This window comes from Aythya ferina (genome assembly GCF_964211825.1).
Source record: "Aythya ferina genome assembly, chromosome: 4".
NCBI classification, from domain to species: domain Eukaryota; kingdom Metazoa; phylum Chordata; class Aves; order Anseriformes; family Anatidae; genus Aythya; species Aythya ferina.
The window spans coordinates 26,732,373-26,758,259 of record NC_140300.1 but is presented as its reverse complement, the minus strand read 5'-3'; the positions used below and the strand labels follow the sequence as shown (position 1 = coordinate 26,758,259).

Below are 25,887 nucleotides of genomic sequence, written 5' to 3'. Positions count from 1 at the left end.
GGAATGGACCTAAATCCTGCATGTGTTTTTAGGTTAATGGAAATCCTAAGACTCCCATTAAAGGTAATGTGGAATGGTGCCCATTTTACATTTCAAAATGTGTTGTCCTGTAGTAAAGGAGATGATAACGTTGAGATGAAACTTCTTTTTCTGATGGCTGTTTGCCATTCCCAGCTGTGAATGTTCAAGACCTCTGCTGCACTGTGTCATAAATATCACTAGGTCTTTCATGACAGGCTTTGCAATAGCATGTGGACCGAGGTTCAGACACTCCAAAATGCTGAAATTCCTAAATCTTCTGTTTGTCAGTATTAAGCCACTTAAGTACTTCTCTCGATATGGTCACAATTCTTGATCCTGCAATAGTAAATTGCCTAGTGCATGACATGCCAATATCTGTAGCCCAGTTATTACCAGTAAGACTGAATATTAGCAACAGATACCTTGGGGAGTGTGGATTACTTAAATGAGGTGCTTGTTGTTTATCAGCATGGTGTTTTCCATAAGGCTTTTAATTTATTGGTATGTGTTTTCTTATCTGTTGAGTAAATGTTGGTTTCCTAAATGGGGATTTGCATGGAAATGCTGCTTTTAACTTACTTATGTGGTAAAGATAGTTGAGCAGTGGTTGTTATTAGAGACTTAGCTGAAATGACCTGTTTTGCATTTTGCTCTTGCTCTTCCACAGAACCCTCAAAGAGATAACTGTTCACATGCCAGGATCACTTATGAGAACTGTTGACCAGCAAAATTCATGTTTTCTTGCTCACTTCCTTTTCATGTATTAGGTCCTGTTACTGAAGTCAAAACAGATATATATGTCACCAGTTTTGGACCTGTTTCTGATGTAGAAATGGTATGTATTTCTGGAATTAAAATGCCCTTTCCTGTTTCTGAGAAACCATTAACTGCAGTCAGGAGTGGATGCTTAAGTCATGTCTCCGTACTGCTCTGTCAGTCATGCAAAGTAGACAGGATTAGGAGCAGCTTAATTTATAGCTTATAATTAGATACAGCAGGCCTGATTCTGGTCACACTTGCACTGGTTTTTGACTGGTTTAAAGAAATCACTTCACAGGATTTAAAGCAGATTTTTATGGTGTAGAGGCCTTGCAGGGAGCATCTCACTAAGCATACTGTGGGGAAAATATGTCATCTCTTTGAAATTGCCTTTCCCTTTTTGAAATGTGTGTTATTCTCAGGTGAATAATAATGACATCATTTCACAAATACTTGTTGACATTTTCATTTCAGATGAATTCCCTTTGTCAATCTTTGTGCCCCTTTTAGCATCACTTTCAGTAAATGTTTGACTGATAGGAGTTTTCATAAGTGTCTGCAGAAACTGAATGTCAAAATAACATGCATGAAATACTCACAGAAGACAAATGCTACATTTGCACGTACTTTTATTTGTGTCTGAAAGGCATCTGCATCCACTTGAGGTCAAATCCAGCATAACTCTCACCAACTTCTATAACCCAGCAGTATTCCCTTAAATCATGTGACAGTTTCTCTTTTTTATAAAACATCCAAGAAATCACATGGAAGTAACAGAGACATATGTGCATTATATGTTTGTACTTACCTTGTTTAAGGGAAAGGTAGATTCAGGGCAATAGCTTCCTTCCCATGTGTTTCTAGTCTGCACTTTCTGGTGCACCTGATTTGTTTCTATGCTGGGGAGAGGTATGTGACAGCAAGATACTTTTTCAAGGACTAGGTTCCTGCACCTATGGCTTATGTTGGACTGCATCTTACACCTTCAATGGTTGTTATGTATGATGCAGTTCAGTGTGACAAGGGGTGCAACAATCTGGTCCAAAGGAAATCTAGTAATGTGATCCTCACCTCTAAATTGATGGCTTCATATGATCTCTCAGGCTTTGGTGAAGAATGTGACATGCTGCCACGTGGAAATTATTAGTTATGTTGGAAAAGGCAGGAGTGAAAACAAGAAGTGAAGGTAGGTAATGAACCAGCAAAAGGAGAGTTTAGGGCAGATATTTCCCCTTTTGTCATTAGGGATTGATTAGAAGACAACTACAGGGATCCAGGAATTGTTTTGGGGATGATTTTTAGTTAGTGTATCCATTGGTGACCCAATGTGGTATGTATGTGGCTGCATTCATAAAACTCGCTGGAAGAGCAAAGCGTGAGATAGTCTCAGTACAGGGGGTGATTGATCAGAGTGTTTTTTTAGAAGAACTGGATTACTTTGGTACCCAGTGTAATGAAAGGAGTTGAAATCTCATTTTACAAAATGTGTCACGTAGAAGCTGATAACAGAAACTGCTAGTATAAGCTATGAAGTCACCAGCAGGAAATGACAATAGAAGAGAGACCTGTTAGATTCACTATGAACCTTACTGGACGATGCAGCCATGCAAAAGGCAGCAAACCTAATTCTAGGGTGCATTAAACTTGTAGAGATGTATTCTTGCCCATATGAATAGATATGACCAAACAAGTAGTTTCAATGCTGATAACATGCAGAAACATTTGAAATAAAGTCAAAAACATTATTTGACTTAACACAGAATTGCAGCTATAAGTTAGAAAGGACTTCAAGCTTCCTGTGTTACCTTTTCCAATGCCACTATATATATATATATATATATATATATATATATATATATATATATACATATTTTGTGGGTGTGTGAAATGCTTAAGCTTTCCAAAATGAGAAATGCATTCCTTTGTCAATTAATTCGCATGTGATTTCTCATGATGTACTTGTGTCTGCAATTCTGCAGTTGTTGGCACGTTTTATTTGGAGCATCCAAATGGCTTTTCTGGGGAGGTTAGTGGGATAGTTATGTAGTTAAAAATAAATATGTGTTTATGCAGCTCTGTGTATTTTATTATATATGTCTTGGTGACATGACAAAGGAAATATTCACTTTTGTTCTTTAAAAGCTTACTTCTGATCAGTTGAAATTAAATTTCCTTTTGTGACTTTAAAGTGGAGGTAATTGTTTGTCCTGATATTTTAATTTATCCATGGATTATTTTATTTTGCTGCTGGCTGTTTTCTTTAAAAATCTGTTGACACTTATTGTCACAGATCATTTTGTTTCCAGTTGTATGCTTGACTACAAATTAAATTGCCTGCTTCTTGCAATCTAATTAGATTAATTATTTCTTAATGATTAAATATGTGTAGCAATTTATTGATATGACTAATGTGGGAAATTAAGCTATTAAGATGTACACAGCACTTTAATTGGTGGAAATGTTTGTGTAGTGGACTTAGCATTTTCTTTACAACTAATTTCTTTGCTCCCAAGTGATTTCTGTTTATTTATTTACTTATTTATTTATTTTAATTACAGGAAACACTTATATATGCAAAATATGATCTTTGTTTTTCTGCAATTTAATACAGGAGTATACAATGGATGTCTTCTTCCGTCAAACATGGGTAGACAAAAGATTAAAATACGATGGCCCTATTGAAATTTTAAGACTTAACAACTTGATGGTTTCGAAGGTGTGGACTCCTGACACTTTCTTCAGGAATGGGAAAAAGTCTGTTGCACATAATATGACAGCCCCAAATAAACTCTTCAGAATAATGAGAAATGGCACCATCCTGTACACAATGAGGTATCTAGCTTGTTTGTTCAGCTTTTTACAATTACTGTATGCAAAAGTTATGCTGCCTAGACAAAATGGCAACCAGAGACTATTTAATTTGTTCCATTATAGGCTTACAATAAGTGCAGAGTGTCCCATGAGATTAGTGGATTTTCCCATGGATGGTCATGCTTGTCCTCTCAAATTTGGGAGTTGTAAGTTGCAATTATGAAATTTCTTGTAACTACAGAATTTAAATAGTAGAAGTAGATTTTGATCAATTACTAAACTTTCTGAATATTAGTCTTGATACACAATCCTTATGCAGACGAAACTCCTGTTAAGTTCCTTGAGAATTTTATTTAGGAACTGAAAAATTAAACCCAGACAGAGAACTGAAAAGCAGGCAGTGATTCAGCTATTACGTTAAACCCCCCTCTTCTGGCTATACTGTTTCTTGAAATGTGTAGTTTTTCTTGGTTCCTAGGGATGAATTGAACACTCAGTGAAGTGAGAAATTCTCTGGAGAAGACAGAGGGTGGGATCCATCTCAAATTACAGCAGTCAGGTAAAAGGTGCCTAGGGCAGCTGGTTATTTGGCTTTCTCTACAGTCAGTGGTGTCAAGCTGATATCCTAAGATAGACTTGTATGTTAAATGTGAAGATTTGATCTTAGTTGTGTATGTCTTATCTCCTGTCTCCTGGCCTATATGAGGGAGTCTGAGTGACAAGTTTATGCTAGATAGTTTTTAGACTGGTGAGAGTAAATGAGAGAAATCGTAGTGCAGGTGACTGTCCTTTTTTGCTTCAAGGTCTGAAGGTTATCCAAAAAATCTACACCTGACTTTTGTTAGAAGGAATGTTTTGGGACATATTGCATGCAACAGAGAGAGGCAATTATGATTCTCTGATTTTAATCCACAGCAGAGATTGTTGTGACCACCTGGGGACGCTTGATGTGCTCTGTTATTTATCCTGTTACTCTTCTAAGTGTCCCTGGTCACTGCTGCTTTACGGTGGGATGTAGTCAGCGGCTGGACAGTAATCTGCTTTCCTTGACACCTTAATTTTGAAGTTAGAAATGACTGGAAGCTGCTTAGAGTTGTTCCTTAGCATACATTGAGCTTATACAGCTGAGTAGTCAGTCAAACAAAATGAGGATATTAAAGATACTGCTCTGATAAGGCTTTTCTTTCCAGTTATGGTGAGACTGGGAACCTGGTATTTCTAGAATTGGCTTTGGTATCAGATGTGTACTAGGGGAACTTCAATAGTAGGGACTTTTCCACCAGCATATTTCTTCAGGCAGAATCATCAGTCAGCAGAAATTGTGCTTCACACTAATCTGGTGTCTTCTTCAGTGAAACCTTAAATAAGACATAGCAATTTCAAATTCAAGACTGGTTTAATTGAATTTTAACAGGAGTTTGGGCTGTGTAGGGATTGAATGCTAGCCCTAAGTTATGTCTTTTGTGTTAAATGTTAGAATGTTTCTTTGGGAGTTCTTATTTCTGGGCTACACTGAATCTTTTACTGACCTCTGGTTTGTGGCAAAAAATACCCTTAAACTTTTGACTTTAGTATAATCATATTTCCTGTAAAGAAATTGGCACCCAGTCTCCAAAATGTGTCCTCTTTATCATACTCTTTTTTTAGATACTGTATATTTTAATAATAAATTTTTAGATAGAAATTTCTAAAATAACTTAAAGATAATCTTTACATACTCAGTAAGGGCTGATCCAGAAAGTGTAGTGTTCAGACTTCACGTTCAAATGTGAAATTAATTTATGTGTGACACTTGACTTATTACTTTAGCTCCAATTTATTCTCATGTGAGGGTGGTTTTTTGGGGCAACTTCACGTGGAGGTTATTTTCTAAAGTTGTTACTGTCAGTCTTGCTGTTAAATTTCAGTAGGTTTGGGTTGGGGTCCTGGTAAGGTGTGAGAAGTTTCCTATTTATGCAAACTGGTGCTGTGTTGTAGATGCATATCCAAAGAGTGAAATGATTTATACCTGGACAAAAGGACCTGAGAAGTCAGTGGAAGTTCCTGAGGAGTCTTCCAGTTTAGTTCAGTATGACCTGCTTGGGCATACGGTATCCACTGAAACCATTAAATCTATTACAGGTAGGAATCTCATCAGCAAGAGTTAATTTGAGGTAAAACTAACCCTGTAATAATGCCCTAGGCTTTTTTTCTTTCTTTCCTGTAAGATATTCTACTGAATGTCATAGGGTATATATTGAGGGCTGAGAACATAAATCTGAACTAGGTTTCTGTCCTTCAGATTTACATTTGCAGATTCATTACCGTAGATTGCGAGGGTCTTTCAGAAAACTGGAATGAGATCATTACTCCAAGGGACAAAATGAGTATTTAATCACTGCTTAAAATGCAGTTTGAAGAGTCAAGAGGATGCCTGGGTGAGGAAGTAATTTCTCAGCACTGTATCCACATTATGTGCAAAAGACTTCCTTTGTTTGGCGGTACAAACAGCTCGGGATAAAAGTAGAGCATACAGAATGGGTTATTAAAACCATAAAAACCCTCTAGTCAGATAAGGATAGGCACAAATGCATTAGTCACAATAGATACTTCTGCTGATTTATGCTGTAAGAAATAAGGCAAATGGCAACTACAGGCATCCTAAATGAGTGAAGTATCACTGATGAGCAGTTTGCTGATAAAGCAAGCATATTCCCAAAATATTTTTAAAAATTGGAATCATTTTCTAAACATCAGCAAGTTTGGGTGTTGTGAGATGGTCAAAATGAAACAAATAAAGCAAATATATGTGATGTATTGCTTTAAGGATGATTTTTGTAAGATAAAACAGCATTTTGAAGTACACTAGAAATTGACCTGTTAGTGTATTGATTATTATGAGTTAATGACCCCGTTTCCTTACTGTCCCCCAAATGCTTTTTCTGTAGTACTTCTGTTTAGATGATTTATTCAGTTTAAGCTGAAACTATAACTATTTTGTTTAATATTAAAAATGATACTTTATCTAAACTTAAGACATTTTTAATGATTTTTGCATGTCTCTTTATCACAGTGATGCTGGTGTATAAATACAGTAAAAAGCTGAGATGCTTCCGTATCATTTTATATGCATCATTGTTATAATTGTTTTATTTAGCAGATGGGTACCACAATGTTCTGGATACTGTGGTAGGTAGATAATTTGTGTCTTGAAACTCTTTTCTTCAGCAGATGCCAAAAAAAAAATTAAATCATACTTACGCTATGCAAAGTGATCCAGTGTTAATTGTGTATATGCAGTATTTTTGAAAGCAGCTTCAGAATAATACTGTAAGGACCTGTTGTTTCCAGGATTTATTGGTTAAAATTTATCTTTGTTCTTGTCTTGTAAGGCAGATATCTTCCTATACATGTTAAGTGTTGTGATTAGCATCATCTTAATCATCCTAGTTGATAGTCTGAAACAGTTATTCTGCTACACATAAATTTTATGCGCAGTCAGAAAAATATATTTTTTTTTTTTTTAGGTGAATATATTGTTATGACAGTTTACTTCCACCTCAGACGGAAAATGGGTTATTTTATGATTCAGACATATATCCCATGCATTATGACCGTCATCCTTTCTCAAGTTTCATTTTGGATAAATAAGGAATCTGTTCCAGCTAGAACTGTGTTTGGTAACTATTTCTGTTTTTCACTATTAATGACTTTCTCTAGAGTAGGTCTTTTTAATGTACAGGGTATACTGCCCCTGTATTAGTGCAGAAGCAAGGGAATAAGGTAAATTCAGAAGAATTTTTTCTATCAGTATATGAAGACAGTAGTACGTGAAAACTTGGAATGGGAAAAGAAGCTTGGAATATTTATTCAGAAGAATGATGTGTGTACGTTGGTGGGGATTCTAGCTGCATGGGGGAGCAATCTGGGAAGACCTGGCCCAGGCTAATCTAGTCAAGTCCTTGCTCTGCATCCAGAGCAGTTTTGTCCTACAGTAGTGTAATTACTTGAACTCATGCTTTCTAAAATCCTTTTAAAAGAATTTGATTGGTAATGTGTGAAATGTGCAGATGTCTAACTAGATATCTGTGTCATCAGTGGAAGCTTGCTATGAGCAAGGCTTAGATCCTGTTACTGTAATTTCACGTTTAGTGATCTTCTCTCCTGTCTGCCATTTCCATTATGGAAATGAATTCAAAAGGAAAAAATATTGCAAGATATTAAAATTGAACTCATCAAAATAGAGTTTGAATGTGATGCTGCAGTGAACACTGAAAATAAAAAAATAAAAAAGCTTCTAAGGAAGACAAAGCATAAGAAATTGAATGGAAGTATGATTCCTAACAAAGGAGTAGGATAAAAACATTTTAAAAGCAGTCTTCATAGAGCAGTGTCTTGATTTTATAATATAGCATAGCTGAAAGCAGGACTGATCAAGAAAAGAATGTTCTACAAAAAGCCTTACTATAGATAGATGCTGGCAAGAGTGATAAGAATTATTCTACATGCTGGCTCATTCAGACATGTAAGTAGAGTCTGAACACTGTTTGGTATCACAAATTAGACAAGGTTAATGATTAGTTATAGGAAAAACAAGCTGTGAAGCTAGTAAGATCTCCAGTAGCTCTCAATTTGAGCATTATATTAGGCAAACAATTATATTGCTTCAAATGTCTTTGCAGTAATGTTGAACAGTAGTGCTTTTTGAAGGGAGTAGTGCCACGAACTGTAAAGGTAGAATCTGTATTTATAGACAAAATGTGACAATTGAAAATGTAGAAATCATACAGCAATATGTAATATGTGTCATTATATCCATATATAAAGCTGAGAACAAATAATAATAGATTTTGGACATATACTAAGTTACATTTAAGTCTCTAATATGGCTTTGGAAACAGGTGGCTTAAAGTATGGGTATTTTTTTTTAGTTTTCTGACAAATGCCAGAAGGGACCCTGTTTTGTAAAGGTATTCTTAAGAGAAGATAAAAATGTTGCAGGCAAGAGATAAGAATGAAGCCAGAATATCTGCTATGGTACTGACTTTCTAGAGGAACTGTTAGAAGAGGCTAGCCAAAAGGTCTTTCCTGCATGATTAGAGAGAAATTGGCAAAGTTAATGGAGGAAGGACAGACAAGGAACAATCTAGGGAGTTCCTGCCTGTCAAGATGTCTGTTACTACGGAAAAGATGCACTATGATGAACATGATGCACTATGGATGCTTTTCATGTGGAACAAAGATGTAATGACTTGGTTTTACAATATATTCTGAATGTTTAACAGGTTAACAATGCGTGGTTGGGAGATAGGATCCAGTAAACATTAATCTTTTTTAAAGCCCCCCCCCCTCCCCAAGAAAGTAGCCTGAATAGTAGACAGGGATGCTTAATCTCTTGCTTACAAACCAGGTGTATTAGACCTGAATCGTTTATCTTAGTGGTAAACTGCTATTTCTGATCATCCCTCATATGGGGGTAGCTCGTTGGGAGTTGTCTTCCAGCACACTTTTTCTTAAATAGTGTGTGATCTCTTGCTGTCATATCAGCATTGCAGAAAACAAAATGGAAATGTTCTGATGTATGAGGAGCACTTAGCTGGATGTGGGATTAGACGTGCAAGTGAATTCTAGTCACACATCTGTGTGTTCAGTCATATGTCTGGGTCAACTACCACCATCTGGCACACACTGCTTCCAGTTTCAGTGTGTGAATGCTGAGTGGTGTGATAAGGTAGGCAAGGAGCTGTAGCATATGTCCTTCAGTTTCCTTTGTGAGAGCCTGAGACCTCCACAACCCAAAAAATGTGGGTAGCAGTGTTGCAAGTGAACAGGAACAGGCATGGTTGAGTTGGGAGAACTGTCACGACCCCCAGTACCAGTCAGAATCAGTAATGCAGGAGCAAAAGTGATGGCTGTAAGACCCATATTTCAGTAAGGATGCTGTATTTTCCCCATCACCATTTAGACATTATAAACCATTTTCTCTGTTCTCACTGCCAGACTTACAGGCTTTTTCATCTAAGGCTTTTGTTAAGGGTTTTCATTAAAACAGGGTAACTTACGTACTACTATGTAACCAGTATGGTTGTGTACTGGTTATGTAACCACTACTGGCTGTTTGCTACCTGTTTTCTGAAAAATCACATCAGCTGTGACACCAACACAACATCGTCATAGAGACATCCCAGTATGTTTTGAACTTCAGTTAATATTAGCTTCTCAGGAAGGTAGAATTTGCCCCTTCAGTTGTGGGTCCAATTTACTAACAGATTTACTTTTCCTATGAACCAGAGAACCCTGTGAGAACGTTACATTGCTTTATTGCATATTAGCCAGACCTGTGTATGCATGTGGAGTTACACATGGAGCAGTGATTTGCACTTTTTATAAAGGCTTCATGCTTTGCTGTCATAATTCTTAACTGTAATAGTAAAATAAATCTTAATAAGGTACATAAATTGGGATTTCTGCAGTCAGAGATTTAGACCCATTTGTGGAGGATTGGTATTTCTTAGAGGAAAGACAGAGGAAATTTTATTCCTCAAACAGATTTTTAAAATTATTTTTTATATTAAAATACTCTTAAATATATTTATATACATGTATAACTATGTGCATTTCTAATCAGAAGCTTGCAAGTACTTATCTCTGGATAACTACAGTTCATGTGTATGTGTATATATATATATATTTACCAGAACATAATTTGCCACCCTATAAATAACTATGGCATGTATCCAAGGGCAGTTGCAGAGACAACTGCAAGTCTTTCATCAGAATGGTTTCATAGGGGAAAAACTGATAAAGACTGAGACAGTAAACTGTGTAACACTGTCATGGCCTGCCCTCTCCTCCTTACATTTGGTTAATCATTGTCTAGTTGGTTCACTTCATCCTGTTCTTATATCTGTTAAATAAATATCTTTTTAAAAAGACAATTCAGATAATCTTTAGCTCAAAGAGAACAAAAGTAGAATTGGGAAGGATAAGGGTAAGCAGGGATGTGCCACTTCCAGGATAAAATAACTTTCCATAATTTTTTTCTCAGCATTAAACATTTTCAGTGGTGTGTTTTTCAACACCTTCCCACTGAAGAAGGTTTTGTGAGCTCGCATCTGTGTTTTTTATCCTGCTGAGTTTGCTCTGAGATATTCTTTATGCATTTATGAACTAACTGCTGCTCTTTTCTTGTCTTTTTTTTTTTTTTTTTTTTTTTTTTAATAGGAGAGGCTGTTTTAATTGTGTCCTGTTCTCTGTGTGGCAGTATATATATGAAGCTTTTTCATATTAGGTTCCCCAGATGGGATATGCCCGTTTAGGGAAGAGGGTGTGTGAAGATCCTGTTGGAAAACAGGCTCTTAATTATTTTGAATTTTTCTCAGTATATGCATTTCCTCTTGAATTAAAATGGGTACAAGTGTTCTTTTCGTAAGAGTAAAGATGTATATACACTTGCATTCAGTTGTCCTTGTGGTTATCATGGTAGGACTTGAGCAGTGTTCATTCTTTACATGGTATTTTATATTTGAAAGATAAAGAATTCTTGATGTTTTAACTATTCTTGGAATATTTTGGATGAAAGAAAAAAAACATTGGTTGTATATAGCTGGTGTTTTCACTTGAAGTATTATCATGAAGTGGTCATATTTGAGCTCAGTGTTCATGCATGTACACTTTAATTGAAGTTGCTCTTTCAGAAGATGAAATCCTAATTAAATTTCATCAGTTGAGTGGTAGCAGAAGGGTTTAAAAGATAAGGTGATGGCTTGCTAATTAACAGAGTTGTTCACAAAACATTATAGTTTTCCTTAGCACCAAAATAATTTGCCATGATTTAATGGCATCTGGATTGCAAGTGGGATCAGAAGACCAGACACAGGGTAATCGTTAGCTTTCTAAAACCATTACAGGAAAAATGTTTTTGTTGCAGTCTGAGGAGCACAGTGTTCCTCTATTAAATAAATTATATTCAAATATTTAGAAAATAAATTGTTGATGGAAATTCTAAACAATGAAAAAAAATAAATATGAAATTAAGGCTTCCACATTTTCTGCTTGTAAGCTGTAGATGTTCTACTGAAGTCACAAAGTCATGGCTTTCCATGCTGGTTAACTGCTGTGCATGTATAATTACTATTCATACGCACGTGGTAGTTGCAGTGACTTAAATCTAATGCAGTATTCACAAGTAGCAAAGAAAGATTAAGCCCTGTTTTCTTAATCCAGCTGAGAAATGAGTTGTCTTTACTCCACTTGTGAATTATTTCTTCTGTGTTACACAGAAGTTCATTTTTATGGAAGGTGAATCTCTGAGTGCAGGACCTTGGAGTTTCTTAAAACTGTTTTATTAAGCAAATACAGGGTGCACTGTCTGATAGCAACATCTGTATCATGCTTATGGCAGTAGAATTACATGGTACATCATTTTGCAGTGCTGAGAAAACATAGATACATATCTTACACCATGTTTCCTATATTGATTTAAATGTGAAAATCTCTATATTACTATAATTAAAAATAATACTATTTTTTAACCGAACATAGAGATGTATTTTCTTCCATTTACTGTTGAGATCATGAGTGGAACACTGCAAAGTGACTTCTGTTATAATATCTTACAATGTAACTATGTTTTTGTTCATGATAATGGGGTTTGCAGATGTGAATTAATTTAAATGATTCCTAAGTGCTTTAAGATTCTTTGTTTGAAGCTGTTTGCCTGTTTTTGTTCTCTTTGGTTTTCTTGGATTCAACAGTGATTTTGTTCTGTTTCTTTGAAGGAATAACCACAGTGTTGACAATGACGACACTGAGCATCAGTGCAAGACACTCACTGCCAAAAGTATCCTATGCTACTGCCATGGACTGGTTCATAGCGGTCTGCTTTGCCTTTGTGTTCTCTGCTCTTATCGAGTTTGCTGCTGTCAACTATTTTACTAATATTCAAATGGAAAGAGCCAAAAGGAAGACAGTAAAATCCCTCCTTGAATTTCCAGTTGCTCCTATACAAAGAGAAAAAAGTACAGAAGAGACAGTCACGGTATGATTTCAATTTATAAAATTATCTTCCTTTTTTTTTGGTAGTGTTTCTCAGCAAAACTAGGACTTTAACCTCCTCCCAGGCTCCCTCTGAGTACCCTCCCAACACTGTCTCCAGAGGAGACAGTGAACAAAGTTCTTGACGTGTCCCAGCAGGTCTTCTCCATCTGGGCCCATCCCAACAGAATTGTATCTCCTGCTCAGGACTATAAAACAACAGATTCTATTTCAGATTCCCTCAGGGACAGCACCCTGGAGGTGTGCAGCTCTCTCTACAGAGCAGTCATAAAAAAGTGTTTGCCTCATTCTTGACTCTGGATTCAGTGTGGTGTATAAGTGTCTGGCAGATGACTTTCTCCCCCTGCATGCAGTGTAAGTCAACATCAAGGAAGACTAGTGCTCCACTGTATTCAATGACAAAATCTCATTAAGCTTTATTTAATTTTTACTTTCACTTTTGGAGATTGGATTAACTTGGAGGAGAGGAAGAGGTTGTGTCTGTTCATATCTGCCATTTCTTCTATATTTAGTCATGTTTTGATGAGGGTCAAAGGGGATGGGTATCTTTATGAAGCTTTCTTTCCCTTTATGTATTGATTTTGCTTGGATGGATGATACAGACCAAGATATTACAGGTTATCTGGACAGCACATTCCCTTCTGTGGATAACGTCTCCAACAAATTAAAATATGCTAAAACATTGCAGTTGTACCTCAGAGAATTTCCCTCACTATCACTGTTATCCTCTCATTGCATATAGAGTTTTTGTTCTTAATCAGCTACAATTTCAGGATTTTTTGAAGAATGCTGGATGAAGCTTTCTGTCCACCATAGATGCTATTTTTATGTAACTTATGTATCTTTGCATAGGAGCTCACCTAACTGAAAAGGCTTTGGGGCTCTGTTTAGCGGAATACTTTTCAGCTATCTTAGCATGTTGGATTGTGTGACTTGTGTGGTAGTTATCTTAGTGTGCTGACCAGTTAATAAGGGCCTGATCTGGCTTCTAGCTGAGCTCACGAGTAATTCTCCTTTCCTCCCTTTGCTGGTTTCTCTGTCCTCACTAGCTGCTGCGGTCCTCCTCCTGTTCATTAGACACTTGGCTAACAAAGTCATTACAGCACTTGTACTGGCCATATGGTAGGCCAGTACCTCTCAGTCATGGCTAGCTCTCTTGACAACACCGAGAACTAATACGCTGACAGCAACATCGTAATTTACTCTTCCTGTCAGGCTGACTTTGTAATTTCCTTTGACTGAGCCATGATTTAAGAGCTACTGTTTTAGACTAACTCTTGGTAATTTTGTCTTCTGTCTCTTTTCACATCTCATTTGTCTCCTTCCTTATTCATTTGCTCTTTTTGCCTTCCCACCCAATCCATTTGATATCACTCCTCAGTTGCTGTCCACCCACTTCCATTTTTCTTCCTCTTCTTTGCTCTCCTACCATACATCATTATTGTTTTCAGTCTTCTGGCTGTGTTGTTCTGCTAGTTCCCAATTCTACTTAAAAGGATGGATGTGCTCCTGAAGAGTTTATTACACGTCACTCTGTTCACTGCTAGTAAGAGTCAGGAACAAGAAAAAGTATGCTTATAGTAGCATGTGGTTCTCTTTCTACATTAATTTATCTAGCTAATTTTCTTGGTGGTACAGCATGCAGTTTAATATAGCATCTTGAGCACTCCGAGAGTGGTAATAAATATTGCTTTTGGAGACAGTGAAGTTTTACTTGAGTCTGTAGGAAAATAAATTGCATAATAGCTTAATACTAGATTTATTTGTAAGATCTGATTAAAACACAAGGAGAAATAGTAGTTTTCTCAGGTAGTAATGATGGAGGTTTAAAATATTGGTTTTGATTCATGGTCAGAATTGCTGTGTGTCCGTCTTGTATTGTACTTCAACATTTACACAAATGTTTTGGAGAAAATATTTTAAAACAAACATACAAGACTTCACAACAGCAACAATAGACCACATGCAGATTCACCCAAATTTAAAACTAGGTAAACTGGGATGTGAGTTCTATTCTGTTGCTAAATTATTATCTCTGAGATAGATGTGGTAGTCTGCTTACAGGTTTGGGGATCTTAAAAGCAGTCAGGGGAGCAATCTATTGTTTTGAAGGGTTATGCATTAAAATTGTATGTGTGACAGTGACAATGATGATAATGTCAGGAACTGTTATTTTTATGGTGTTTTTTTTGAATCATGCCTATGCTGAGACTTGATTCTTTGCTCTTCCAGGAGGGAGAGCTCACAGATATGTTAAAAGGTCTTAGCTATCATGCAGTCCCTTCAATGACTAGAGAAGGATTTCTGTTCTTGTGTCTTGCTGCACAGAAGGTCACTAGAAGCAAATGTGACTGTTATGTCAACCTGATATGTAATACAGCCCTTCTCCTTAAAATTTTTAGTTCTAGGACTGAAAGGATAATCTCAAATCTTCTTATGTCTTCTTATAAATCTGATTTTTCTCTATGTATACTGTCTAATCAGCACTGTATTACCAGAGATCACACAATCCCAGGTTTACTGCAAATCTGTGGTACATAAAGAATGTACGACAATTGTCTGCAGCATATAACCTCTAAGTATTATTTCTTAACATAAACAAATACTACACATTTAGTCTCCACAGCTAAACAGTAGTTTTAGATTTTTTTACCCAGTTAAAATACATTTTTTAAAGTTTGCTGTACATTGCTGCTAATCTGCTAGAAATTCTATTGTTAGCAGCACAGTTGCCAGAGCTCAAGCAAAGGCTTTCAAAGTTTGTTGTCGTTGTTTTTGTTTGAACTGTCTTTGCCTGATCTGGTAAATTTGCCACTCACAAAATTAAGCTTTGTGGAATTAGTCTCTTGTGTAATTGTATTGACTTCTTTGATCCACACAGTGGACATGACTGGTCAATTTATCAGTTACATTAAGCATTAAAAGGATCTTGGAGACTAGCTAAGTAGTCTGAATAGTGTTTAAATCCAAACAAAATTCCTTGTGTGAAGCTAATTTACTGGGTTGGTGTAGGTAGGAGGGAACAGACAACTTTTGTAGTGCCTGCAGATGAAGTGTGTGCTCCTCTATCACCTGATATCATTTTAGCCATGCCGTTGTACTCATTTTTTATCTATTCCCCCATTTTAACTCTTTTTCTTCTTGTAGCATATATCTTTCTGATACAAACAAATGTATTTCCATAAGGAGGAGTGCAGATCTGCAGTTGTTATCACATGAGTAGGACCCAAGCTTGTTTGAGACCTGCCTTGAGTTCACAAGGGACTTGGACAGCCTCCTTCATCCCTTTTGTCAGCCCCAGTGAGATAGTGTTCAAGTCTAAGCTAAGAAAGATGACTTACACTGTGGTCTCCTGTGATTTCCTTGTCTTGGGACCAAGTTAAATTGCTTTCAGGTTGGAAGGAACGAACCTGTCCTGAAGCATTCTGAACTCCTTTCTTTAGTAAAAGCAGAAGTGTTGTTGCAAGTCAGTATGTGATGGAAATGAATGATTTATAGGTTGTTATTGGGCTCCTGAATCTATTTTTATGATCTATTTTTATGCTTCTGCACTATTTCCTTTTCACTGTATTCTTATGAAGTTTATTTTTAAAGACCTATCCAATTTTGGAGATGAAGAATGTTACCGAAAAATATTCTTCAAAAACAGGCTTCTAAACACTGTTAGAATGAGCTTCAACCTCAGCTGTTTGTTACAAGAGTGAGAAACTTGAAAAAAACAGGTCAGACTCAAACAAACCTTTTGAATGGAATAATTTTGTTAAGCTTGATAACAAGTAGATTGTAATTAGTGAACTTTCTTCCCATTTTCTGAAGCTGGTTAAGTGTCACACTGTCTTGAGTTAGCCATTTAGCATTTAATGGAGGAACTCAGGGGTTAAGCTCTTCAGTTGCATAGATGCACACTCCTGTCCTAACTGGAGCATCCATAGTGTACCTGGTAAGTTTACAAGTGACACTGTCATGTTTCTTGTTACTGTGGGGCTAATAGAATAATAGCTTCCCCTCTCCCAGCAAATAGAGAAGTGCAACTAAATCCATTTTTCACATATGCAGAGGGAGTTATTTGAGGAGCAGCCACATCTAAATGGGGTACTTGGACCACAAAGGGATGCTCTGTTTATTGACCTCCTCATGAGGATGCATGACTTAATAGTGGAGATGGAACAGCATTTCAGTAGATAATAAGCTTTTTTTTTTTTTTTTTAAGTCACAGATCCTATTAAAGGACTTCAGGCTCAAGAGCTTTTTGGAGTTCATGCAAATGGAAGGATAGGACCTTAAGAAGGGGTACCACTGTGCTGTGTGAATAATTTATTTGACATGTCAACAATTTTCTGTTGCTTTAGCTCCATTAGTCAACACTTTTGCTGTCAATGATTTAGAGTCATAATGTACACATACTAAATGCTATTTGAAAGCTAAGAGAGTGGCTACCTGGAACAATGCTGCAGTGATTTAGTGGGAACTTTGGATCTATTCTACCTTTTAGGTATCCCAACAAAGTGGTCTTTAAAGTATTTTACTACCTGTAATGCTCAGGTACAAAAGTGTGGTTTTTTTTGGTTGGTTGCTTGGTCGTTTTGTTTTTTGTTTTGATTTTTGTTTTTTTGCTTTTGCTTTTTTGTTTGTTAGACTTAGGTAGCCCTATCCAGGAACTGGAACTACTGACAACGTATAAAGCTAAATATATGGTCAAACAACACAATGATTGGGACATAAATTTGAGGTCAACAATTATAAATGTTTTTCCTAATATTTTACATGGTATATCTTTCTAAACAGCATAAATTAAAGTGTTACATTAAAAGCTCTGATTTCTTTCCAAGAACCTGATACTGCTCTACCTTTGATACATTTCAGTTGTGGAATAAATTGACAGTGGAAGTAAAAAACATTTCTCTTAGCTAAGTGAGCAGAGTAATTACTAAAACTACACAAAGTAGTGTTAAGTTTGGGGCTAGATTCTGATCCAACTTAAATGTGATGTAAGCTCCATTGAATTCCAGAATTCAGTTATCACAAAGGTAAAAAATAGCTGGGTGTTGATAAAAATAACATAACTGTTGGAATTCAAAGTTGTGGAATGAAGTTTTCTTATGGAAAGGGGAATTTTTACTTTTTTTTTTTTTTTTTTTTTTTTTTTTACTGATGTGCACAAAAGGCAGGATTATGATTGATTTATAACTAAACAAGAAATCCTGCTGGAGTGCTACCTCCTCCAAACATTACTTGGAAATATGGTAATTGCTCACTCTTCAATTTTCTCTAAGTATTATAATGAACTACCACAATTGTAGGCAAGGGAATATGAGGGATATGCTCTGCTGTTATTTGTCTAATGCTCAAGGACTTGACAGTGTTTACTGTAGTTACTGGAAGACTTAATTTGGATAAGGCTTTTATTTTGGAAACTAAAGTATAGCTCAGTAACGTCAATCTCTTGTTATTCTAGAAAATACTAAGACCTACTGTTTTAATTAAAACAAACAAAAACCATAAGTGCCTTTCTCTGTCACTGTGCTGGTCTCCTGATGAGGTTTCAGGTCTCCTTCAGGTTTCATCATTTGAATAAATACAAGTTTATTTTAATAATAAGAGTTAGTTTTGTGCTAATATCAGTTCTAAGCAGTAAGTAAAGTCTTGTATTGATCTAATTCCAACTTCCTTAATTTTTTCTTCTTTTATTTTGTATAAATAAATATAAGTACTTGGAAAAACAAAAGAAGGTGGTAGCATATCAGAAACACCAACTCAGAATAGACCTTTATGGTGTCAGGGGGAGGGTTTTCAGTTTGTTCAGCATTATACAAAATCTCAGGGTGTTAATAGGTTTCCCCATGATGCCTGTAAACTCAAGCCTCTTCATATTTTCTGCTTAAAATATTTTCTGCGTGTATATTTAAACTTCAATTTTGTTTCTCCTCCACAATGAGTTTTCAATACTGTGGAGCCCAATGACACCAAATTGCAGTTGAGTTTCACTGCTGTGTGAGATTTCTAGCTGACTTTATTTTTACTCTGGGAAATTTGGAGTCAGAAGAAATAAACAATGAGAAGTTCGGGAAAGTTTATGAGGACTGTTCAAGGCATTTTCAGCAAAGTACTGAAGCAAATTTAAGTAAGGTTTTAAGGTCACTAAAACTTGAAGATACAGAAAATAATGTTCTTTGGTTCCTAATCACACGTTCTTCCTTTTGTAGATGTTTTACAGAGCACCTCCAGAATTGGTTAGCACTTAACCTATCCTAGTAGATTTTTTCTCTGTAGCTCCGTTTTCAGTTCTTTCATTTTTGTCATGATATAAACACAGTGTTTAAGACAATATACATGTGTGTGCTTTTAACTCTTAATGGCTATTAACTGCTATACAGGTGGATGTGTTTATTTGGCATGGGCTTGATTGGCATCTTTTTTTTTTTTTTTAAAAAAAAAAAAAGCTCCTTGTAGTTTTTTCTTATGTCTCTCTAACTTTGAATTTGCTTTTCTTCCACATCACACACTTGTAGGCATATGCAATTGTGCGATGCAGGATCTTCTTACCTCTCCTCCTCTTGCATGATTCAGATCATAAAGTCGGCAGCATGGATGGTGGACTGGCTGTTGTAGCTTACCTCCCCTTGCTTTTTCTCCCTGAGCAATCTGTGTTGCTGTTTGCATTGCTAAAGCTATAAATTGGAATTCATTGTGTTTTGTGGCAGGTGGAGCTTTTACTTGATCATATTCCAGGGCTCTGTAAGGCAAAACAAAATCTCTAGTACTATTCCAGTAAAATTTTGATTGACTGGCTCTGCAACATAATAGTAAAACATGGTAGATTTCTCCTCCAAGTTGTGCATTTGCTAGCAGCATGGCAATATGGTGACTCAGTGGGAATTGGGACAAGCAGCATTATTTACACTGATGACAACATGCTACTTCCCTGGTAAATGTCAAATGGTGTGAATTTGGCAGGCTATGTAATGTCCTCCCAAAAGAACAGACTGTTTTCTTAGGAAGGAATGGAAAGGATAAAAAACACTGTAGTAGAGTTTAATAGGAAAATATTACTTAATTACCACACAAACAATATTCATATTGCAGATAAACAGTATGTAATGCCAGACTCTTGGTTGCTTTAAGCCTTCCAATTTTTTTGTATGAGTTTTTCTATGAATTAACAGAGATCCCTCAGTTTTGGAAACCCGTGCTTTTGTATAGCAGATCACTGATCTTCCAATATATTAATTTACCTGTGTCATATTGAAGGCTTAATAATACTATCACAAAAGATTCTAATCTTAGTCTTGCAAGATCACTATTGAGGCATAAAGATGTTTGTTTACTGTTCACTTTTCATTCCATTATAGTAATACCTCTTCATTTTATGCTTGATTATTCTGATAAATCTCTTCTGTGTGACTTTAAAACTGCTCTGATCATGGTACCCTATTTATTTATTTATTTAGTTATTTAATCTGAGGATATTAAGTGCCCAAAATGGTGATTAGGCACCTAAAAGGCTTAATTACTAAATTTCCCTGGGTAGACATGTACAGAACCGTCTTGTTGCTTCCAGAGCATTTGCCATGAATCTTAGGTGGAAGAAATACCTACTGTGCTTCATCCTGGAGTCTGAGCAGGCTTGTGTCCTGCCTGTTCTGTCTCAGAGAACTGTTTTAGTAACCAGAATACTACTTGGTAGTGCATGGGATGTTTGCTAAGCTCTGATTGAAGCTGTTTCTGTTCTGTTAAATAATTTATATGGGGCTGGGGAGAGTGGGAGGAACTGATTCTTGGATCAGCTTGTTTGGGCTTTCAGTGCAATGGGAGGGTGAGATTGAAGAGTGCAGAGTGCAACATCTATAGGAAGGAAATGAGAACCACCTGTCATGGGATATCCAGTAGCCTGGTGGGTAAGCACTTAAGAGGTGGAGACCTGGGCTGATATCCCTGCCACAGTCCTGGCAGATTTCAGAAGTTGTCATCTTTCACCAAACACAGGTTCCCATCCTGGGTGCAGGGCTACTGTAGAGAGGGACACAGTCTTTTTGTGTGTATCGTTTCATACTGTGATTTAGCTATCTAGCCTCAGGAAAGAGCTCAGAGCCAAGAGTGCTGGATAGAGTCTGATGACTGCTACTCTAAAGGCATGTAATCTCAAATCTGCTCTCTAGGGTGTTTCTCCCCAGATTTGACAGCTGCTTGCTGGATGTCAAAAGTGTTAGCTCTCTGCTGCTTCTAGGTATCGGATACTTAGGATTGGTACCGGATGGTGATGATGTCACTTGTAAATTCCACTGTGAATTTATCCTTGAGAAGGTAGAAGATACTGCTTTAAATATTGTACTGTCTGTGTCCCAAAGAGATACCATTTCAGTGAAATCCTGCGTCAAAGATGTGCTAAGGATCTAGAAAATGCATTGGCATGCACCGCTGAGCTCCCTGTTTCAGTAAACAAATGGTGTAAAAGCAGCCCTGGGACCTTGCATAATGTTCCTCTGAGAGTCTGTAGTAGGATGAGGCTGAGCAGAGCTACTGAAGTGTCCATGTATCTAACCCCAGGACTGCTGAACTGTTTTCCACAGTGTGCTGGGGCTGATTAGAATAGAAGCTCTGCATTACCTTGCAAATGCATGGCCCTAGTTTCAGTGTGTACCTGCTCATAAGAAGTTGGTGATGGTTGTGTCCCCTAGTGGCCAGAGGCCTGTGAAAAGGATTTTAATGTCAAGTACTACTGAATCTGTGTTAGGCTGGCCAGTAGGACCTGCTTTATTTTGGACTACAGTCCCAACAGGATGTATCTATAGTACAAATTATGAACAAATTTAAAACTGCAGGGAATAATTGAAAGCTGCTATGTAGAACACAAATAGGATATAGGAAGATGCCGCTGAGATGTATGAAGGAGCTAACTCTGTGCTGTACAAAGACAAGAATTTCTCACAGCTTTCAGTGTTCTTTGTGTTCATGTTCTTAAATACAATCATAGGATAAAATTGCGTGATATCCTGGCATTTGCTTTTATCATTACTGTGTTCCCCCTAGAACTTGGCATGTGACTTCTAAATAGTGTTCTTGTTTGTTTTACAGATTCTAGGTTGGCCTTATCATAGGAAAGATGTACTGTGGCTGTTACCACCTCTCTTTGTTCTGTAACAAGATGACTAAGTTTGTCAGTTCGGTATTGTGTATTGCTGTGCTGATGATCCCATTCCCATGAATCTCAGCTCAGCTGCTGCAGACTACTTCAGTGCATGCTAAATTTGCAATCTGACTTCATTGAAGTGCAAAGTTGGCTTGCTTGTCGAAAAACTGGCAATACATACAAAACAATGCAGTACTTTATTTTTTGGCTCAAGTCAAGGCTTATATAGGCTTAGAGAATGTTTCAGGATTTCCACATTATGTGAGCAGCTGTTTATAGTGTGCCAACCTTGTTAAATATTGAAGAGGTTAGATTGACTCATGTTTGTGCAGCATTCTTGTGTGGTAGTAAATAGCAGTATCCATCGAAGTTGAGCTTAAATATAAAAGGAAATGATCTGTGAGTGGATTTTATTTATTTATTTATTGTGATAGGAAGCGTTTTCATCTGTACATTTTTCACAGAAGTTTACCATCAGTCTTGCTCCATGAATCTGCCATAGTATTTAACAATAGATCATATAGATTTATTTTAAAGTATGCTAACACCATCCTTCATTTTATTATTCACAGTCAATTGCTTGTGAATCCACTTGTCAAGGGAAGGAAGCAGCATTAATTACCACATTTTACACATGCCTGCAAGGAGGTTTGTTTAGTTATCCTATCTTTATGTCAGATAAAACGGACTTTCTGCTCTGGGACTAGCAAAAAAAGGCATCTTGCATTAGCACTCTCTACATAGGAAGAATTCATACTGAATGTGTTTTTCCCAATTTCAGTTAAGATCATTTTAAAGAAAAAAAACCCTGCAAAATAGTATGTATTGCTTAAAATTAAAGTAAGATCTCTCTGCTTTTTAATACAGTAAATATTTCAAATGTTGTTTGCAATACTGCATGTTGTTTCATTGATCATGATATAATGATCAATGGAATGGTGGGGCTTAGATTATTTTATTCCAAATCTGGTTCCATATTAATGGGGTTAATATCAAATTTGGTGGAAATCTGTTATCACCTCACATAAATTAGGATATGTCTATTATTATTTTTGGGGCAGGTAAAAACAACCAAACCCCTGAGCTAAAACAATTCTTAGCTGAAGTGCGGGGAATTACCAGTCACTTGTGTGACATGCTTTTGCACTGGTATCTTGGAAGGCTACATCTTGGCAAAAATCTGACATACTCTGCTCTAAGCTGTAAATCATATGATCACACCTCTTTGTTGCAAGATGCAGTGAGGTTTGTGCTTGATTCTTCAGTTTCAATACACAGATTACCTAAAGAATTTGGATGTTGTAGCACACCATCCAGAGAGATGGTGGGATCTTGGTCCTGTGTATCCACCTGATGCCTCAGGAGACGGAGGTCTCTGAGGGAGCAATACTGAAATCTCAAATCCAGGGTGCCAAGTCCCAGACAGATGGAGCATTATGGAAGAGGCCTTTAATTTGCATTTCTCCGGGCTTCAGATGTGTAAACTTGGGCTTCAGGAACTGCTGTTTACAACTAACCTGCTCTAGTGTTTTCAACAAATAGGGAGGCAGAGGTGTGTCCCATGTTGGAGAGCTGGAAGATATGAACAGATTGAGTTATTTCACTGCCTGACAGAATTCGAACTTCCTGTCCTGTTCCATGTCCCCCTGCCTCTCTGGTCTGAGTATGCTAACACATAGGGTGGTTGCTCCTTAAATCTCTTTATATACACTTTTTTGGACTAATTCAATATTTGTTTGGACAGAAAGGAATAGTGATTATGAATCTCTTATGAAAGATGGTATCCTCTTGGGGTAGGATACAGTAGCAAAGTACGTACCACTTCTGGCTTGCTAGTGGTTGTGAATTGTGGAGCTGGTTGGAAAAGTCAGAATGACAGGCTATTTCAAAGGAAGGGTGAGGTGTCAGTTGCCATAAGCATTAAGTTGGCCTGTTTTATAAAAAGGCAATCTTTATCAAACACACTAAGGCGGGTTTTGTATGCTGTGATACGTTGCATTTTATGAGAGCTTCCAGACTCACATTTTGTGTTCTTGAGCTACAGCATATCAAATGTCTCCCAAAAATCTCACCCAAATGTCTCTAGAAAATCAGTTCCTTTCAGAATCCAGAGTGAGAATGTAAAAAAATGTGGACTCAGTGTTTCCTGTGGAGCCCCATCTGGAGTAGCACAGCAGCTCTGTGTTGTTTGAGGATAATTGAGTGTTTGCCTGACTTGCCCTTGGAAAGGAGTCTTTCCTTTCATTTCTTGGGTTGCATTTAATTTGGCTTCCATTTGATTTTCATGTTCTATTTCTTGTTCTGATGCCTCCAAACTAAAAGCTACCAATTGGCAGTAGTTTTGTGTTTCTTACTGTTATATAAAGCAAGCAAACAAACAAAAGTAAAATATTTTTAGGAAGCAGCAAACGTTTTACATCATATATATAATTTTTGTTGTTCAGATTATTTTTATCATGATATCCTTTTACTAGGGATATGCACCATAACTGAAATATCTGTGAATGTTTTCCTTAATACAAACCAAATGTAGCATTTTAGTATGTTTTGTAATGTAGTGATTAATCTGACTTTTGCTAATGTCAATGGAATTTGGTTCTTTAAGACTTGGCTGTGGGATCAACCTTGTTTAACATTTTTGTTAGTGACCTTGGCACAAGGCATTAGTAGAATGATGAAATCTTCAGGTGATATGGGGTTGTGAGATTGTGTCAGTACACAGAAATAATAAATTAACATTGGAAGAAATGAATGATATTGATAACATTTGATAAAGGAGAACATAGGGTCACATGTATACTGTGATTGTGGGGCTGCACCAGCACAAACCAATAACAATTTTTCAACTGGAGAAAAGAAAAATGAGAGATACCTGAGAGTTTTGAAGGAGGAGAACGAGCTATTGTCATGAGGGTAGTCTTGAATAAGGCATATGCAAGTAACCAGTTTGTGAAGAGAGCTGCTGGGCACTGTACTGGTAAGGCTACCCTAGGAATCAGCATGCATCCTGCTCAGCTTTGGCAGGGCACTGAGCTAGGTGCTCACCACTCACAGCTGTGCTGGTGAGAGGTGGGCAGCTTTCCCCACTGCTCCATTTTTTGCTCCATTTTTTTTTTTCTTCAGTGCATGCTGATTCTGCAAATCCTACTGGGTGCAGGAGGAGCTGGAACATGCTCCCCTTAGAAAAGTCTTCAGGGGTGTGTGAGGTATTGGAGGTAAGCCTTTCCCTAGGAGTTTTTCTGTCTCCAGTATTTAAGTTGCTCCCAGCACTGCTAGAGAGAACATTATTGCTTAACTAGCTGCTTCATCAATGGTCAAAGCCCCCGTCTTTCCATGTGTAATATCTCTCTCTCCACAACTTGCTTGTTCCAGTACATTTCAAGGACAAGGTTTAATTCAAGCACACGAATGCAAACTATGACATCAAACAAGAACAACTCTTTTTCAGTGATATGTTAACTGTGGAGCAAGTTAGAAATATGATTTCTAATTTCCACACTGAGCATTTGGAAGGTGATTTTCAGAGAATTAACAAGGAATGCACCCTTATTTTGTAGGCTTATTATGCAGTGCTATGTTGTGATAGCTTATGAGGTTGTCTATTCTGGTTCCACATGCGCATTAGTACATCTACATGTACTTAGGCAGAAACTGGGTTTCTCTAAATGTTAGGTTCCTGAAGTACTGGAATTTTTATGTACTAGCGGCAAGAAAAAAATACTAGAATTATAAAGTTAGGCATTATGAACATTTGAAATGGTGTATATATATATATAACTTTATTCTTGACTAAACATTTTAATGGGATGTGAGTACTGGATTCAATAGCAACCAGTCCTGTTTGGTTATTTGGATGACAGCTGGAGTAGGGGGGGAAGAGGAGGTATTATGTATTTCTACTGATGGAAGCAAACGCCCACGTAAGAAACAGAGGTGACTACAGTGTGCAAAGGAGCCTGGCTCTTACCTGTCTGCCATAACAGTGTCTATAGTTGATGCACAGAAGGGAAGGACACTGAGATGGCTGTTGAAAACAGGTGACATATCTTGTCCAAGCTACAGAGCAGGTCTATTTCATAACCCTTGTCCCAGCCTGTGGGCTGGGAAGGGCTAAACAAAAACCAAGGATCTAT

At 37.0% G+C, this 25,887-nt stretch overlaps 1 protein-coding gene across 2 annotated transcripts in view; it reads left to right on the top strand.

Annotated features, from left to right (window-relative positions):
* Positions 1–25,887, top strand: part of GABRA4 (gamma-aminobutyric acid type A receptor subunit alpha4) — a 47,116-nt gene that overhangs the window by 9,196 nt on the left and 12,033 nt on the right. For both annotated transcript variants that reach the window (XM_084518610.1, XM_084518611.1), the window contains 6 exons: positions 789–856; positions 3,392–3,612; positions 3,715–3,797; positions 5,569–5,712; positions 7,098–7,250; positions 12,351–12,610. In XM_084518610.1, the coding sequence (XP_084374736.1) occupies positions 789–856; positions 3,392–3,612; positions 3,715–3,797; positions 5,569–5,712; positions 7,098–7,250; positions 12,351–12,610 (929 nt within the window). The remainder of the gene's footprint in view (positions 1–788; positions 857–3,391; positions 3,613–3,714; positions 3,798–5,568; positions 5,713–7,097; positions 7,251–12,350; positions 12,611–25,887) is intronic.